Source organism: Salvelinus alpinus, chromosome 25, assembly GCF_045679555.1.
Source record: "Salvelinus alpinus chromosome 25, SLU_Salpinus.1, whole genome shotgun sequence".
NCBI lineage: Eukaryota > Metazoa > Chordata > Actinopteri > Salmoniformes > Salmonidae > Salvelinus > Salvelinus alpinus.
The window spans coordinates 39,540,868-39,560,939 of NC_092110.1; the positions used below are offsets into that span (position 1 = coordinate 39,540,868).

At 42.1% G+C, this 20,072-nt stretch overlaps 1 protein-coding gene across 4 annotated transcripts; it reads right to left on the minus strand.

Moving 5' to 3' along the window:
* Positions 1 to 373: 373 nt before the first annotated feature.
* On the minus strand, positions 374 to 17,827 carry LOC139553958 (uncharacterized). 4 transcript variants are annotated; one of them, XR_011670770.1, is made up of 4 exons: positions 17,350 to 17,827; positions 7,111 to 7,824; positions 6,397 to 6,628; positions 374 to 6,002 (listed from the first exon to the last, which is right to left on the minus strand). XR_011670770.1 is itself a non-coding variant. In XM_071366769.1 (4 exons), the coding sequence occupies exons 2-4, from the start codon at positions 7,543 to 7,545 to the stop codon at positions 5,847 to 5,849; spliced, it is 843 nt and encodes a 280-aa protein (XP_071222870.1). In that variant the 5' UTR covers positions 7,546 to 7,829; positions 17,350 to 17,827; the 3' UTR covers positions 374 to 5,846. The 4 variants fall into 4 exon arrangements, 1 of the variants encoding a protein (XP_071222870.1); XR_011670771.1 differs by having other exon boundaries at positions 6,397 to 6,589; positions 7,111 to 7,829; XR_011670769.1 differs by having other exon boundaries at positions 7,111 to 7,829; positions 17,350 to 17,826.
* Between the last annotated feature and the right edge of the window lie 2,245 nt (positions 17,828 to 20,072).

Below are 20,072 nucleotides of genomic sequence, written 5' to 3' on the forward strand. Positions count from 1 at the left end.
TATTTTGAGCCTGTAATCAAACCCACAAATGCTGATGCTCCAGATACTCAACTAGTCTAAAAGGCCAGTTTTATTGCTTCTTTAAACCAGAACAGTTTCCAGCTGTGCTAACAATAGCAAAGGGTTTCTAATGATCAAAGCCAATTTAAAATGATAAACTTGGATTAGCCAACACAACGTGCCATTGGAACGCAGCAGAGCTGATAATGGGCCTCTGTACAACTATGTAGATATTCCATTAATAAATCAGCCCTATCCAGCTACAATAGTAATTTACAACATTAACAATGTCTAAACTATTTCTGATCAATTTGATGTTATTTTAACTGAACAATTTTCTTTCTTTCAAAAACAAGGACATTTATGACCCAAATTTTGAATGGTAGTGTATATTTTTATTTTAAAATGCAGTGTTTCCACATCTGTAGCTGAATTGTTTTAAAAATGTTCATATAGGGCCTGCATAACATACAAATAAAAAAGAAGTGCAGAACATGAAGCCTGGGTGCCAGTCCGTTTCTGCTAGCATGTTTGGCATATGACACAGAGTGGTAGCCAGGCTAAAGAACACGTACAATTAAATCAAGTTCCAAATATGTCAAAAAAAGATTTTAGTCCTTCAAAATGATAAAATACATTTTTAAAAAAGTTGAAAATAGAACAATGAGGAAAATAATTATACTAAAACAACCTTGTTACATTTAAGCTCTACATTTTAATTGGCAGTTGGAAAATAATTTAGCTTGGCCTTAGCTTAGTCAAATCATCGTTGTGATCAGTTGAAAAAAGTTAAGACTGCGTTCTGAAGGGGTTAAACTGAATACATTCGAGCTGTAGGTGAAATGAGTCCTGTAACTTATCATTACGTCATGGAGCTAATCGTTGTTACACCATCTTCACTGTGATGACTAACTCACCTTAACTACCTTAACTACACTTTCTATTAAAATCAGGGAGTCATACTGAGACCAAGGTGTCTTTTACAGATGAGCCCTGAATTACAGAAAATAACACGCGAAAATACAAAACAGAATGCAAGCAGAAAGAAAAACATGGTCATAAAAGAAATCACACATTCATCAGTAATAAAAAGGTCCTAAAAAAAACAGCTTTATGAATTTCCAGAGGCATCAAAACAACTTGAAGATTGTTCCACAAATACCGTGCAAAAGAAATAAAAATATATAGAAATCAGAAAGCTGTAGAGACCAAAGGAATGCCCAGAGTTAACCATCCCTGAGACCAGGTTTAGTAACTCTGTAGGTCTTAAGGTTAGTAATTGTGTTTGGTACAGTGGGACTTTTTGTAAAAATTGAACTTTACAAATGAAAACATAGCAATTTATCAACCTACGTGACATCAAAGAGGACCAACCAACTGTCTGGTAGAAAACGCAGTGATGAGTACTAAAACCTGTCGCCCGTAACAAAGCAATGTGCTTATGATAAACTGCATCTAACGGCTTTAATGAAGTGGCAGCTGCGTTCATATAGAGGATGTCGCCATAGTCGGACCGGTAGGAACGTCGACCGAACGATCTGCTTTCTCCTATTTAGTGAGAGCCATGACCTACTTATAAAAAAATATATTCTCAGCTCCTTAACTCGTCAATATGCTTTATATTGAAAAGACAGATTTTCATCTATCCAGATGCCCCAATATTTGTAAGCAGAGACACGATCAATATGGGCACCATCCAAAGTACATATGATTTAAATCATCAATTAATTTGCATGCACTCTATAGAAGAACATACAGTATACTTAGTTTCACCTACATTCAATACTAATTTCAGGTCAATAAAGTTTCCTGTAGTTCAGATATAGCCTCGTCAACCGTGGAGCAATAGCAAACAAAACATGGTTGATATACATGTGCAGGTTAGGTAGTCAAAAGGTACTGTAAAACACAGGTCCATATCGAGTACCTTCAGAAAGTATTCATACCCCATGACTTATTCCACATTTTGTTAAAGCCTACATTTTTAAAATGGATTGAATATATTTTCCCCACCCATCTACACACAATGCCCCAGAAATGTCAAGGTGAAAACATGGCTTTAGAAATGCAAGCAAATTTACTGTGAGTCTGTGAGTCTTTCTGTGTAAGTCCACTCCTGGATTGTTCAACATTTGCCCGTTATCCTTTTCAAAATTCTTCAAGCTCTGTCAAATTGGTTGTTGAGCATTGCATGACAACCATTTTTCAGGTCTTGTCATAGATTTAAGTCAAAACTAACGCAGCCACTCAGGAACATTCCTGCTGAAAGGTCAATTTGTCTCCCAGTGTCTGGTGGAAAGCAGACTGAACCAGGTTCTCTCTAGGATTTTGCCTGTGCTTAGCTCTATTCCGTTTCTTTTTTATCCTGAAGAACTACCCAGTCCTTAACAATTACAAGCATACCCATAACATTATACAGCCACCACTATTCTTCGAGAGTGGTACTCAGTAATGTGTCGTATTGACAAACATGACAAAGTTAATTACTTTGCCACATTTTTGGAAGTATTTCTATAGTGCATTGTTGCAAACAGGATGCATGTTTTGGAATATTTTTTATTCTGTACAGGCTACATTCTTTTCACTGCCATTTAAGTTAGTATCCTCAGTTTTCTGCTATTACAGCCACTAAACTATGTAATTGTTTAAAAGTCATCGTTGGCCTCATGGTGAAATCCCAGAGCGGTTCTCTTCCCCTCTGGCAACTGAGTTAGGAATTCCACTTCCATGTCAGTGGAATTCCATAATTCCACTGACATGGAACCAGTGTCAGTCTCAATTTAATCCATTTTAAATTCAGGCTGTAAAAATTCAGGCTTTAACACAAAATGTGGAAAAAGTCAAGGAGTAGGAATACTTTGAAGGAACTGGATGGTAGCAGTACAGTGATATTTTCCTTGGCCATGTTCAGTCTCCCCCCTTTTCATAGTATCCAATTGGTAGCTACAGTCTTGTCTCATCGCTGCAACTCCCGTACAGACTCAGGAGAGGCGACGTGCGTCCTCCGAAACACAACCCAACCGCACTGCTTCTTGACACAATGCCCACATAACCCAGAAGTCAGCCTCACCAATGTGGTCGGAGGAAACACAGTACACCAGGCAACCGTGTCAGCATGCACTGCGCCCGGCCCGTCACAGGAGTCGCTAGGGCACGATGGTACAAGGATATCCCTGCCGGCCAAACCCTCCCCTAACCCGGACGACACTGGGCCAATTGTGCGCCGCCACATGGGTCTCCCGGTCGCGGCCGGCTGCGACAGAGCCTGGACTCAAACCCAGAATCTCTAGTGGCACAGCAGTACCTTAGACCACTGCGCCACTCAGGAGGCAGTCTGCTTTTTTTCTATATCCTTTTGTGTTGTTTGACCTTGTGCCTATTTAAGCTTGTCAATTGAGTGAAGTTCTTCCCACAGTCAGAGCAGTGGTATGGCTTCTCACCAGTATGTACTCTCTTGTGTACCTTTAGTCTTTGTACGTTTACGAAACTCTTTTCGCATTCAGAACAGGCATGAGGTTTCTCTCTCACGGTGTGAGTTTTCTGGTGTTTTCGACAGGTTCCCGCGAGCGTGAAACGCTTCTCACAGACGGGGCATTGATAAGGTTTATCACCACTGTGACTGCGCATGTGGCCTTTCAGCTCACAGCTAGACGAAAAACCTTTCCCACAAATAATGCAGTTGAAAGGCCACTTTCCTGTATGCGTTGATGATTGATGGTGTTTAAGGGAATCTACCCGGATGAAACATTGATCACAGTCAGGACATTGGTACGGTTTCTCTCCAGTATGTGTTCGCTGATGTATCTTCAAGCCACATGTATTGGAATACTGTTTTCCACACTCAGAGCAGACAAAAGGCTTTTCCCCGGTGTGCATTCGCTGGTGGACTACGAGTTGGTGTCGGTAACCAAAACACTTTCCACAGTCAGAGCAAAGGTAAGGTTTTTCTCCCCTGTGTGTTATACTACGATGTTTTTGTAAGAGGTTGGAAAGACAATAACTTTTATCACAGTCAGAACATTGATATGGTTTCTCTCCAGTGTGTCTTGACATATGAACTTTCAACTGAATCGATCTTGAGAACTTCTTATCACATCGCTCACATTGGAAAGATTTGTGTCCCAGATGTAAGAGCTTGTGTTGCTTTAAGCATCCCGCCGAGGAGAAATTTCGCCCACAGTCAGAGCAGTGATGAGGCTTCTCTCCTCTGTGAATCCTTTCGTGTGCTTTTAAGTCCTCTTCGATAAGGAAGGTTAGACCACAGTCGGCGCAGAGGTGAGGCTTCTCTCCAGTGTGCTCTTGCATATGTCTCTTAAATTGTAACGCATAAAGGAAATATGAATTACAATCGGCACAATGGTAAGTTTGCTCTCCAGTGTGTGAGTACATGTGTATCTTAAGTTGTAATTGTCTTGAGAAATTCTTCTCACAATGAGAGCACTGGTAAGGTTTCTTGCCAGCATGTACTGCCAAGTGTTGTTGAAGATTAGATTTTCTGTAGAAACTCTTCTCACAGATGTGGCACTGGTGAGGCTTTTCCCCAGTGTGTATTTGCTGGTGCCTAGTAAGGCTGCGTAGTTGAGCAAAGCTCTTTCCACAGTCAGAACAAATACAAGGCCTTTCTATATGCGAGTTTGCCTTATGATGTTTTAATCTTCTGGAAGTCGGATAACTTTTCTTACACTGGTAAGGCATCTCACAGGCGTGTAAAAGCAAGTGCTCTTTAAGATACGATTGTTTTGAGAAACCCTTCTCACAGTGAGGACACTGATGAGGGTGAGGGTTCTCTACAGAATGTTCACGCGGGTGTTGATTAATATTGGAACTTTTTTCGACAGCATGTATTTCCTGACATTGTTCTTCTACATTTCTGGTACTTGGTGACCCATCAGAATCAGTGTGAGTCATCATATGTTCTTTTAATCCATCTGAAGTACTGTACGTCTTCTCACATTGCAGACAGTGGAAAGGTTTCTCTCCCATGTGTAACTGCATGTGTTCCTTTAAAGTTTCCTCAGCAGAGAACCTTTGATCACAGTCAGGGCAGTGGTGAAACATCCCTACCTCATGAATTAACAGGTGGTATTTAAGATGCGGCTTGGTTTTAAAACTCTTCTTACATTGACCACATTGGTAAGGCCGCTCCCCAGTATGCGTCATCGTGTGAACTTTTAGCTGCTCTGAATTGGTGTACCCCTTGTCACATTGGGTGCAACGGAAAGGCTTAATCCCTAAATGTATCCTCTTGTGTTTGGTTAAATACCGCGCTGTAGAAAATGTTTGCCCACAGTCCGAACAGGGGTGAAGCTTCTCTGTGTGAATCATTTCATGTACTTTTAAGTCCTCTTCTATAAAGAAACAAAGATCACATTTGGAGCAGACGTGAGGCTTCTCTCCAGTGTGCTCTTGCTTATGTCTCTTAAATTGTAACGCATTAACGAAATATGAATTACAATCTGAACAACAGTAAGGTGTCTCTCCAGTGTGTGTGTACAGCTGTTGAGTACGGTCTGATGCGGTGAAAGTCTTCTCACAGTAAGGGTATTGATACAATTTCTCTCCAGAATGTACTAACACATGATTAAGATCAGAACTTTTTACTAAAGCATGTGATACTTCCTGACATTGTTTTTCACAGTCAGGGCATTGGTAAGGTCTCACACCAGAGCATATAACCATATGATCTGATCTAGTGTACTTCTTACTACACTCTAGGCAGTGGAAGGGTTTCTCTCCTGAATGGAACAACGGCATGTGTTTCCTGATACATCCTGATGACGAGAAACTTCTCCCGCAGCCCTGACACTTCTCTTTAGGATGGACAGTCTCGGGTCTCTTTGACAACGTCACAGTAGAGACACTTTCTTTGCTACCTGAACAGTGGGACGGCGTCTCTCCAGAGTGCAGGTGCCGTTTAAGACGTGATTGTTTTGTGGAGCTCTTCTCACCTTGAGAACTGTGAGATGTCTTTTCTTGGGGTCTTGAGGACTCGGAGCTCTTTCCTGTAAAAACATGTCAGCTGCTGAAACAAGTTTCACCATATCAATTGTTGAACACAGTCGGCATTATAGCAGTAGATATATATAAAAAAGTCATTAAACAGAATAAAACAGCATAAAGAGAACTTCTATTAAGTATTTTGAGAGCCCACCCTGTATTCCACAGACAGTTCTACTATATCTAGGAATCAATAACTTGGGGATAGGATATGTGTAGAGCATGTTTCCCCAACACCTCTGAAGTCCACTTCCAGCGATTGGACAAGACACCCAAGGATTCAGGGTCAAATATATATATATATTTTTTAAATAATTTTTACTGAAAACATGCCCTAAACACGATGCAACTCCATCACCACCTGTAGTGGGTTTTCAATGCACTCTGTACTGTTCATACCATCATCAGCGAAGACAGAAATAATCTCCTCCTCCTCCTCTTCTGCTTTGATGTTGACTCTCTGGCCCGGCATAAACCTGCAGTCCTCCAGCAGCACTGTTAACCTCTTTAGAGTCTGCCAAGACGCCATCTCTGGAGCCTGCTGCCCTCCGTCACAACCAGGACCCAGTGACTCTCTACATTTGGTCTCAGACTTGAAAGAAAGAGGCGAGTTGGGTTCGTCTTCACCGTTCTAAAAACACACACACCGAAGGGGAACTCAGTTTTAAGCAGGTAAGCAGCAAGGTAGCAGTCGGTTGTTAAGCAGGTTAGCAGTCGGTTGTTAAGCAGGTTAGCAGTCGGTTGTTAAGCAGGTTAGCAGACGGTTGTTAAGCAGGTTAGCAGTCGGTTGTTAAGCAGGTTAGCAGTCGGTTGTTAAGCAGGTTAGCAGTCGGTTGTTAAGCAGGTTAGCAGTCGGTTGTTAAGCAGGTTAGCAGTCGGTTGTCACCGTTTTCCTCACCCGGTTTGTGTGTGAAATTGTGACTGTTTGAACAAGTTCACTTATTGCAATTACGTGGTAAAAACAGAGACACTGGTTCTATGTTCCATTTCCCTTTAACAGTCCATTTTTCAACCTGATGTGCTAGGACCTACGCTGCTGAGGCCCAGCTAACCTTCCTGATTCAGATCTATCCGTTCATGTACGTTCAAGTCTTTATAAAACGGAATACTCACCCCCCTCACTGTCGCCCTCTGCTGTGGTATAATGAGCCAATGTGGAACTGGCTCTGCCTCCAGCTGCCTGCTGGGAAACCAATCCCCTCTCTCTTCATTCTGTTCTCCATGGCAGCATGCTTGTGAGCTGCCCGCTGTCGCTGATTGGCTGGGACTCGCGGGGACAAGGCTAGCCTCTTCCTCTATTCCGGTGATGTCTTCTTTCAGTTGTAGTAACCGAGACATTCCCTGCTCCTCTGATTCTGTTACATCAGCATTCTCACAATATTCCTCCAGTATTTTACGACGCAATGAGCGCTGACTCTCTCCTTTGACTTCAGACCCATCTTTGCCACATATTCCACACCGCTCACATAGAGAACGTAAATTATCCTCAGTTAAAGTCCATAAACTCAGTGCTATGTCATCCAACAACGTTTCCCTCTCTGGACTCATTTTTTCCTATTCAAGTGGTAAACAAGACAATAGTCAGTTTGGTAAATGATGACTTGCCAGCTGGATACTCTTGAAATTTCTCACAATCCCCAATTAGCAACGAGCACTCAGCAGGCAGGCGGCCCGCCAAAGCAATTCTGGCGCGTTTAGATGTAAATCAACTCTCCAGAGAGAAAAACTTGTCTTCTCTAGCTTTTCTTCTGCGCCTGTGCTGACATGAAGATCAGACCGAGTGCTGCTTCCAGCATCAAAGGAGATGAGCAGGATGAGTATGTCCCGCTGTCCTTAAAATTAGAACACAGAAAGAAAACTCAATGTAAGCCAACTCTATGAGTTTATAAAAAGGTAGTCAGTACACTCAAACATGAACTATTATTATACTGATTAGCAACATGTCAGAACGAGGTAATAGTCTCCTACAAGAATTTTTATTCTGCTATCCCTCGGTCCCATTCCACCCCTCGGTCCCATTCCACCCCTCGGACCCATTCAATGTTGGGTTGGAAAAGGTACATTCTAATGTGCATTCCATTTAATGTGTGCCACCAGTCAGACTTTACAATGGGGAAATTAAATGCATCTCATTTTTCACCATACCCAGACCTCTCAGCAGGCAGGCGGCCCTCCAAAGTGATTCTGGCGACAGCAGACTTGCTCATACTGGCGGGGCGCCCACTTTCAAATGAAAATCAACCAGAGATAGAAATCACTTCATAAAGTCATCTCATTTTCACCATAGTCAAGCTTGATATGCCGTCTAGGTTGATAGTAGGGGTGCCCGATATATCGGTGAACATATCGGAAATCGGACGATATTAGGTACAAATGCCATCGGCCCGATGTCTAGTTAAACGCCGATGTGCAAAACCGATGTCAAAGCTGACGTGCATACCTATATAAACGTAGGTACCTGACGTAACACGTAAAATTTTGCGCTACACGTGCAACACAGCATTCCTAACCTAGCCCACAATGTCTGCTGTGTGGCTCGAGCAGTCAACAAGTCCAGCAGTCATTTGAAAGAGTATGAACATTTCAGTGAGACAACTCAAAGGCAAAATCCATTAAAACACCAAGATAGAACTCATTGCCCTTGACAATCAACCGTTCTCTGTCGTGATGTTGGCTTTCGCCGACTGGTCGAGCACACAAACAATTTCTGGAAATTTTCCATGGGAAGTTAAGCCCTGGAATTAGGGGAATTCTGCTTAAATTCATCAAAAAAAGTTAGCTTATAACAGTGAAGCTTTTTTCGTGGGATACACATAAGGCAATTCTCGGCCTTGTGGCATATTTTGGTTAAACTATCCCCAATGCAATGGAATTGCAACCCTCTGCATGCACAGTGCATTCTTCCATCACATGCACAGTGCATTCTTCCATCACATGTACAGTGCATTCTTCCATCACATGTACAGCTGATTCTCAAGATCTTGCACACTAATGAGATGCTATTGAGCCCACACTACTACACTGTCTGAGCCAAGGACTACATGCTTTCTGGTAAGTTTTGATTACAATATAGGGTGGGATTAAATATTTTATATGACGCATGATTTTTTGCTAACTAGTAAATAGTAGCCTACAGCAAAGTGTGTTGAAATCATTTCTAACCTGTTAACAATTTCTGCTAGTTAGTTTTTGCTACCATGTGGGGTTTAGCTTGCTTGAGCCTGCTAACTGAGGAGTGTTAATTCACCTGTTTCCCTACATGTTTCATTTAAAACATTTATCTTAAAAAAAGGAGTTGTTTATTAAATCTAACTGCTTAACTATTTCTGTACATGGAAATGTATTTATTTATTCTAAAACAGGATAATGCCAAGAGCACCATCTGATGTCACTGCAGCTAATGTAGAAGGAAAAGCGGTGTAAATTTGCAAATACTGTAACAAATCATGTGTGAAGAATGCAACAAATATGCAGAATCATCTGGCCAAGTGCATAAAGTTCCGCTCACGACAAGCAACCTCTGACCCTCTACTTCTATTCGAGGTGGAAATGATTAATCAGACACTTTATCGATAGCAACAGCTCATGGTCCTCCTGGAATCAGATATTTTTTTTGACTCAATGGAGGAACGTAGTCAGAGAAATGCTGATGAATGTCTTGCTCGAGCTGTGTACGCAACTGGTTCACCTCTGATGCTCACAGGCAATGTGTATTGGAAGAGATTTCTGAATGTTCTTCGCCCAGCATACACCCCTCCAACCAGACATGCTTTATCTACTCATTTGCTGGATGCAGAGTTCAAGTGAAGGTCAAGAAAATCATAGAGAAAGCAGACTATTGAAATCATCTCTGATGGATGGTCGAATGTTTGTGGGCAAGGAATAATTAACTATATCATCTCCACCCCTCAACCAGTATTCTACAAGAGCACAGACAAAGGACAACAGACACACCGGTCTCTACATTGAGGATGAGCTGAAGGCAGTCATCAATGACCTTGGACCACAGAAGGTATTTGCACTGGTGACAGACAATGCTGCGAACATGAAGGCTGCTTGGTCTGAAGTGGAGGAGTCCTACCCTCACATCACACCCATTGGCTGTGCTGCTCATGCATTGAATCTGCTCCACACGAACATCATGGCACTGAAAACAATGGATACACTCTACAAGAGAGCCAAGGAAATGGTTAGGTATGTGAAGGGTCATCAAGTTATAGCAGCAATCTACCTCACCAAGCAAAGTGAGAAGAATAAGAGCACCACATTGAAGCTTCCCAGCAACGCCGGTTGGGGTGGTGTTGTCATCATGTTTGACAGTCTCCTGGAGGGGAAGGAGTCTCTCCGAGAAATGGCCATATCACAGTCTGCCGATATGGACAGCCCCATCAAGAGGATCCTCCTGGATGATGTATGTTGGGAGAGAGTGGTAAGCAGCCTGAAACTCCTAAAACCTATTGCAGTAGCCATTGCACAGATTGAGGGAGACAATGCCATCCTGTCTGATGTTCAGACTCTGCTTGCAGATGTAAGAGAAGAAATCCGTACTGCCCTGCCCAATTCACTGTTGCTCCAAGCAGAAGAAACTGCAGTTCTGAAATAAATCAAAAAGCGTGAATACTTCTGCCTGAAGCCCATACACGCCGCAGCATACATGTTGGACCCCAAGTATGCTGGCAAGAGCATCCTGTCTGGTGCAGAGATCAACAAGGCCTATGATGTCATCACTACCATGTCTCGCCACCTTGGCCTGAATGAGGGCAAGGTTCTTGGCAGTCTGGCGAAGTACACTTCCAAGCCAGGGCTTTGGGATGGAGATATATGTTGGCAGGACTGCCATGTTACCTCACCAGCCACTTGGTGGAAGGGACTTTGTAAATCTGAGGCTCTTTCCCCTGTTGCCTCCATCATCCTCCAAATCCCACCAACATCAGCCGCCTCAGAGCGCAACTGGTCCATGTTTGGGAACACACACACCAAAGCACAAAACAGGCTGACCAATACAAGGGTTGAAAAATTGGTGGCCATCTGGGAAAATTTGAGGCTTTTTGAGCCTGATAACGAGCCATCCTCAACAAGGTTGGAAAGTGACAGTGAAGATGAGGCCTCAGAGTCTGATGTTCAAGAGGTGGACGTTGAGGAGGTCCAGGGAGAAGACATGGAAGCCTGAGAGGAAGACAACCAAAGCTTTAGTTTCTAGACTATCATTTTACAGATGTTGAAAATGTTTATGGGAGATGCGATAGATCATTGGGGATGATTCAATATTCCCTTTCGTTGTTCAGTGAAATCATGTGAAGAGTTAACTCATTTAATTAAAGTTCAATGCGTAACTAAATCGTTTTTCCCTTTTCTATTTAATAATTTGCCAATTATGTCTACTTATGACAAGGTAAAAGGTTTATGTTTGTCTCCATATGTTATGGTAAATATATCCAGAGCAAAAAACATGACATTTTAATGGTATTAATATTAATTTGCAAACATTTCCTTTAAATCCAATATATTCCCACGTACATTTCCCCCGAAATGTGCAACTCTAATACCAACTGCACTACTTTTCAGATGTTGCCCTACCGACGTTACACAGTAATAGCGTCACTGCTAATAGCCTCACGACTGACATTTCAACGAGCAATATCAGCCCCATTGAGCATGCTGAGTGTGACAGCACAGTGGGTCGTCGAGGACTTCGTACTGAGGTAAGTCGTATTGCATGCTCATGAATATGCTGGTTGTCATACAGCTGCTGCTATTTCAATGGCATTTGAGAACATGAACACACTAGCTAGCTCCATTCCAACAACTGACTGGAGAAATAAGCTCATCAACTGCGTCTGCAGCAGACCTTTGTCATGGCACTGAAATGCCTGCTCAACAAAACTGCCCACAGGCTGTGAACAAGCGATTCGGTGACATTCTCCCTTCACCGTGTCGCCACCATGCTCGACGCTAGGTACAAGTACCTCTACTTCGATGCAGACAAGAAACCGGTTTTACGTGAAATGTTACATTCACAGCTGGACAAGATGGAAACGAACAGTGACAGTCCACACCGAGGAAGAGATGCCACAGACAGAGCTGAAACTTCACTGTTTGACATGATGAAATCCTGGTTGAGAATGAAACGACTGAACAAATTAACAACAAAACACAGCAAATAAGTGAAAGAAATGGGTTTTGATTATGTTTTACTGGTAATGGGGACATACGTAAATGCCAACAAAATAACTTTTTGGTCAGTATGATTGTAACCTTTATTTAACTAGGCAAGTCAGTTAAGAACACATTCTTATTTACAATGAGGGCCTACCCCGGCCAAACCCAGACGACGCTGGGCCAATTGGGAGTCCCATAGGGTGGCACATAAACACAGAAGGATGTGATACTGCCTGGATTCGAACCAGGGACTGTAGTGACACCTCTTGCACTGAGATGCAGTGCCTTAGACCGCTGTGTCCATGTGTGTGTTAAATAGTTAACTGTACTAGAATGCTTAAAGAGGCAGCTAAAATGGTAAATATCGGTCTCTTTTTTGTTTTGGCAAGGAAAATATTGGATATTGGCCAAAAATGTCATCATTAGTTGAGAGACCCATTTAGGTTGATAAATAGGATGTCTGTCTAGATGTATAACATTAGCCCACCTACTATAGACATAGTTCGAACCCCGTGTCCGTCTGCCTGTTCGGAAACGCTTTTCCCACTTTGTAGTCTGTGGCATCGCCGACCGGTGTGGCCAGGAAAGAATTACATCCAATTGTTAGAAGCTAAATCAAAACATGGATGTCAATTTTGGCTTGCACACGCTCCGTTCAACTGCTTGTCTGCTTCCTGTCTGCGGTGGTATGATGCATGAGCGGTGTTCAGTACGAAACAAAGTACGGCAGCGTTCAATTGAACGGAAACGGTGGTGTTCTTAACGGCCATTTCAAAACGAGGGGGTTGGGTCGTGGGACGCTGTCAGCATGGCCGCTGTCCTTTAAATACGTCACTGCCTGCTTCAAGCCACATCCCACCAAATGTACCTCCGTCTGTTCAAGAATGTTTTGGGGAAATATGTCGTTCTGTACATGAAACGTAGCTAGGACAGGCGCGTGCGGAACACAGGCGCGTGCGGAACACAGGCGCGTGTGTGCGCAAAGTGAGAAGACCACACAGAACCCATGTTTGTTTTGTTTTTTGGAGGGGGGGGGGGGGGTGATATAATCTAATAAATTGGATTTAATTATTTTTTGGGCACTGCAAACAACCTCTACTGATTATGGATATACAGTCAGACATTTGAAAAGTGTTGGGTCAGCAAAGAGCTGGCACGGTGGGTGTAGGCTATAAAACTAGACACAGAAACCAGGCAACCTAGACCACAGCTACAGTGTAAACTACTCCACGATACTCGATGGAGTTTAGTGACGAGGCAATGAGTTTTGGCAGAGTGTAGCCTACCTCCAACCACAGACAATTTCACCCTTAAAAGAGAGACTAAACTAACCAATTCTGCATATGCTTTTCTTTTGCACATTAAGAAAAATTTGACTTCAGTCTTAGGGGTGTGGTCTACAGCAATATAGAGTGGGAAAGCGGCCGTGCGTTTGGACAATTAATAGACACTGCAGTAAATAAAACACTTTGTAGTCTTGTCCAGAACCGGACTCTACACAGACTTCAGCTCATTAGAAAGCATTCGCCAAAAATTACAATCGAATGGCTTTCCGCAAACATGTACATTTCACCGGAGCCCTCTTACATTTCTGAACTTTACAGTCCTGTTGATCAAACCACCATGATTAGGTAAGCTCCCTCTCCCTCAGTTATGCACAACAAGAAACTGTTAGCCAGAGAGAGATGAGCTAACAAGGGAACAGTAACAGTAGATAAACCCTCAAACTTTTTCTTCTTGTAGTTGGCTGACACAAATTGCACTGATAAACGATGGGGAAATAGTAGCCTGCTTTGCATTTCTGCAGCTTGCCTGCCAATGCTTTTCCCAACTGAAACAGTCCACCCCGAATGGCTGGAGGAAGCAAGCAATGCACAAGGCCAGCTGTGATTTACAACCTAACAGCAATATTGTTGGACTACCAAGAAATCAAGAAATGTATTGGTGAATTATTTTAATCATGCATTGAATCTATTCTGCCAACAAGGCCAGTTTATACCTGGTCTAACTACATGTCTGTTCTCTGTAGACCAGGGTTCCCCAACTGGCAGACTGCTGGACAAACCCCCCCCATGATTAGATTATTATTTTTTACATGTTTATTGTTGAACAAACTACTAAAATCACCAACATATTAGCTCCATGTGACTTTAATTTTGGAAATCTGTTGCAAAGTATTCCCGCGCATAATAGATATTTGATCGATCATATACAAAATGTAATAAGCAAGGTTTGAAATGATTGTTTTAGTCAAATATGATCTGTTTTGCCTTATTGTGGTCAATTTGCAGTTTGCTAATTATATTCCGGCCCCCTGACAAGCCGCTCAAGAACAAATTGTCCAGCAGCTGAATCTAGTTGATGATCCCCCCGCTGTAGACAATTACAATGTACAAGTGATGCTCAAAACAACGTTTAACATACTCAGGTGGAAAGTCAGATTGCGACAAGGGAACTCCGTTGCAGCGACAGAGACATGAAAAAAGTTTAAATCTCTGGACTTTCGTAACGTCCGTTGTGGTTAACGGACTGCCACCACAACCAGACCAAATCTTCCTGTGACAAGATGCAGGAGTTCTACAATTCTCAGAAAGATAATTTCTTAACTCATTTTCTGTAAGCGCACCATTACCTTGTAAATACATTTTGTTGTGGGTTTATTTCCACTAATAAATAGAAAGTAGCTACAGATTGTCAGCTATATTATTTGTATTTTATTCTGTTTTATTATTAGACTACTATAAAATAAGTGTGTTGACTGATCAGGTAAAAGTGCATCTTCTGTTTAATGAACAAAAGAACAATTGATTTTATGTTCATGGCACAGCCAGACCAGAGACTGAATTATATCATGGATTTCTTTATGGATAGGGAATATTCAATGGATTTATTAAACAGAGGTCCACCTGGGATTGGCCCATGTCTGCTCTCACTTCTAAACTTACCAGCATGTGCACGGGAGGTAATAAAAGCTTAGGGCCTATCCTGGCAACAATGGGACTATGAATTGGGTTCTTAAAAACGGCCTGATTTTTATTTATTTTTTACAGGCAACATTTCATAAAGTCCGTTTGTAAAGGGTATATGATAACATCAATTAATTACAGATTTCTTGATTTTTTTCCCCACGGGTGTTTTAGTCATAATTTTACATCTAGCTAGTGTTTGGTGCAGTATTTCTCAAGTTCAAAAATTTACAATGTGTTGTCCAGGGGTGTACAGCGTGACCGTTTTAATTGCATATACGCCAAAATATTTTGCTATGCGACCTGGAATTTTTTTATATACAAAATTAAGGCTTCTAGCTTTATTATCTGAAATATTTTCCATTGTGCTCCTAAATGTCTTTGTGTGTCCCTAAATTTTTCAACTTAAGTGCACATGTGGTCCTTAAAAAGTGAGAGTAGAGCCCCATTGTCTGGGTAACTGTCTTTGTTCTGCGGTAGGATTGGATATCACGCAATCCGCAGCTGTGTATCCCCTATTAGTGGGCATTGTTGAAATCAAAACCCAACCCTCAACTAAGTCCTGATGACCGCTTGTACTCAAATATCAGTTTTGGAAGATACTAACTTTATGACCAAAATTAACCCTACTTGCACTTTCAAGTGAATTTTGGCACTGGAATAAATGTTTCCTACTAATATCGATGTCACATATGCTGTTTTCAACAAGAGAAGTAGGTTCTCAAGTTCAGTTCTGCTTTAATGACAGTGATCCATTTTCTTCCAGTGGGTGAGGCCGTTTAGGGAGTGGTATCTCTTCAACAAATTAACACCCTGTAAGGAACATTTGCTATTGCCTCAAATATAGCCTAGTATATAAAAATCTATGACAAAAATGTAAGCTATTACAGGGCATAATGAATAAATCACGTACATAAATCTTCTTAAAACTAAATGATTTGGTGTATCACTGTGTGTCATCTTCAAATGATTTTAAATTCATTGTGTCCACATGTGTGGTTGTATGTCTTGAAATGGGCAAATAAATCAAAATCACAACAAAAACAGCTTGCAGCAGTTAGCTGAAAGGTGACAGCCAGAGTTTGATATGGAGAGAACTACCTTACTATTGTGTTACAAATTAACCTAGCTTTGGGAAACAACGGGAGTCTGTATTGGTTGGACCCCCTGAGTTGTGCATCGTTCTGGTGGCCGGCGATGGAAAATAAACTACCACAATATAGCCGGCTTCACCAAAATAACATTTCCTTTCAACAAAGGCTTATGTATAATCTCTAGGAACTCTACTTACCGGATGTAAAGTGAAATGTCTCCCTATCAAATAAACCTCAATCCAACTTTTGTCCGAACCATATACCAAAGTTCCAGAGGACTGCCATGAAATCTACCACTGACCACACAGCAGGAATATGGTGCAGTTTAGACAAATGTTAGATTCAGAATATTTGATAGTGAGGGTCACATTTCACTTTAGGTCTGGTAGAGCTGGAGATTATACATATGCCTTTGTGGACTGGAAAGTTTTGGTTGTTGGGTGAAGCTGGCTATATTGTGCTAGGGTTATTTTCAGGGAGTCAAACCAATACACAGACGGCCCATGTGTCACAAAGTTCAACTTAACCCATGGCTAAATGGTTTACATAGGGCTTATTGCGGTTCTCTGGGTGGTGGTTCCCCGCCAGACACAAATCACTTCGAAAAGGAATGTATAGCCTTGGGCGTAGGGAAGGAGACAACAAATAGCAAGCGGGAGGCCTTTTTTTTTTTGCATACTGGGATCGAGTCGGTAACTCGATACTATGTACCTTTGTTTGTCCTGCGAAAAGGCGTCATTTTCTTTGGGTGCTGCAATCCGTCGCTTAAAAAATTACTCCATTCTATGTGACGACTGATATTCGGAGGTAAAGTATAGTATACGACACTCTGCCAAAACTCATCGCTACGCCACTGAACTACATATCATGGAGTTGAGAATTATGTTAGGGTGTATACCTTTACAGCATCATTTTAACAATAGGCCTATGTCATAATTTGAAGCTACATCATTTTGTTAAGACAACAATGTCTTCACATTTATACAAAAAATAAAACAATGTACGTCCCCCATTTTGTTCACAAGACATGCTAACGTTAGCTAACTACTCGCTAGCGTGCATCATATTCATACCGAATAAACACATCTATAGTAAAGTTTTGCACAAAACTGTATATAGCTAGTTGAACTCACCATATTAACGTTTTAAGCATGTATGAATCTTAAATCAGTCGAACTCGTGGAAATGCCCTCATTGCCATACTCAAATTTGAACGGATCGCAAGCAAATACTCATTTCCGGTAGCTGCTGCTTCTTCTTCTTTAGAAAGAAATTAAAGAGTACCTCTTCTTCTATCCCTGGTATATTGGCGATCACACAATGGACTGTGCATCCCGCCACATACTATGCGGGTCGGAAACAGGATTCCCACAAAAAACTGAACTTCCAAAAAACTACAAAAATTAAATAAATAAATCGAACAGCTTTTCTGTTAAAAATAAATCTATAAAACTGTTCTGATCCCTACACATGCTCAAGGGGACCATGGGGGGGGGGGGGGGGTCTTCCAGCACCAGTACCCCTTGCAAGTCTTTCGATGTAAAATCTTTGAGTCCCAAAAACTTTTCTGCTGCAGCCACAATACTGTCTAGCTTCTTCGAGTTCTTTGAGACTTGTGCGTACAGTTTATAACCGTGGCAATGAACGCAACAAAATCCATATTTTTAATCAGTATGTGTACAGTAGATGGCGCTATATCCCCACGGATGGTGTGGGCCTCAATCAGAAGAGTAAGGAACATTCATTACTTTGGAGCGTTCTAAAACGTGAACGAAAAATTATTCATTAAATAATTGATAAACCTGAACCTTGTGTGATGGACGTGCGTCATTAGCAAGCAGTGTGTCTGAAGGAGATTGTACTGCGAGATGTGTTATAATAATATAATTGGTGCTTTTTTAGATTGCAATGTAGTGGCGCAGTGGTCTATCGTACTACATCTCAGTGCAAGATGTGTCACTACAGGCGACTCCAGGAACTTGGGATCATGATCCCCACCACAAATACAGTCGTCCTTTTATAGTATACTCTGTTCGTCTACACACTTGAAACATGGTCAAATCCTTTACAATTCTTACACTGCAGTGGTCTGGGGACGAAAGCTCTTACGATGTATCTTACATAACTGTAGTGTCTTAGCTCGTATTACTTATTTATATAATAAGAAAGACTCCGAATGCAAAGAAATGAACTGGAGCTTCACATTTACTCAAACGAGTTGGTAGCAGAATAACATAGAAGAACACTGCGCATGACCAAGGGTGCGCCATTCTTAAAGGGGACATCAGCAATTAACAGAACATAACAATAACCAAGCTTTACATGCGTAGGTATTTGCTCTTTATCAAAAAACAACATTCACCCAGCGGGTCAGACCCTGTGCACCAACCACACCAGGAATTATTTTCAGGTATTCAACCTGAACATCCGTCGTCACCCCTGAGATGACTCCTTTGCTCTACTCCGAAGTTCAAAACACAAAACTTCTGTTGTCCAGATTCTTTTGAGGCCCACTGCAATCTTCCTCTGCTCTTCAGAAATACAATCAGAATAAGACCACTCTAACAGACTCCACTTTTCCAAGCGCATACTTCACAATTTTCGACGCCTCATCCTTACTCAAGAAACGCATCCCAACAAGAAGCGATTCATTATCGTTTACAGTCCAGTTTTAGACAATTTCCTTTTTTTTTGTCTCTTCAGTTTCCGTTACTCTACTGTGTCCATTCAAAACATTCGCTGCCTAATTCGAACTCAGCATCCACTTCTGCCATCTTCCTCTCCACTGAAAAGATCTGAGTACTTCTTCTTTCTTTGAGGTTTTATGGCAGACTACACCCATTGGTGTATTGCCGCCACCTACTCTACGGGTTACTGAAACAAAACAAACAATAATATATTCCATTGCTGGAAGGGTAGAGGGGGGGGGGATAATGCAAAATATACAAATAAATAAATCAAACAACCATCCCACTTCAGTCACATTCAAATCCCATCTTTACACAGGCTCGTCTGCCTGTGAGGAGGAAGCATTCATCAACAGAATTCCTGAGTCTCAAAAAACGCTCAGCAGCACTCACGATGATGCTTATTTTCTCAGATTCTCTCCGTTTGCACGCGGCGCAGTTGATAACCAAAGTAATAAGTGTAACGGATGTGAAATGGCTAGCTAGTTAGCGAAATGGCTAGCTAGTTAGCGGGTATGCGCTACTAGCATTTCAATCAGTTACGTCACTTGCTCTGAGACTTAAGTAGGGTTTCCCCTTGCTCTGCAAGGGCCGCGGCTTTTGTGGAGCGATGGGTAACGACGCTTCGTGGGTGTCAGTTGTTGATGTGTGCAGAGGGTCCCTGGTTCGCGCCCGGGTCGGGGCGAGGGGACGTACTAAAGTTATACTGTTACATTGGTGCCGTGACCCGGATCACTGGTTGCTGCGGAAAAGGAGGAGGTTGAAAGGGGGGTGAGTGTAACGGATGTGAAATGGCTAGCTAGTTAGCGGGTATGCGCTACTAGCATTTCAATCAGTTACGTCACTTGCTCTGAGACTTAAGTAGGGTTTCCCCTTGCTCTGCAAGGGCCGCGGCTTTTGTGGAGCGATGGGTAACGACGCTTTGTGGGTGTCAGTTGTTGATGTGTGCAGAGGGTCCCTGGTTCGCGCCCGGGTCGGGGCGAGGGGACGTACTAAAGTTATACTGTTACATAAACACAACAAAGTCCACCTTAACATGCAACACGTCAGGATCCATCTGTTGACAAGGAATATGATCTTGTGTCTCCACTACCATTACTTCTTCAACTTCCCTCCTTTCTTCCACTCTTCTCAACGTCTCCTAACAGGACACTTCAGAAATTCGGGTG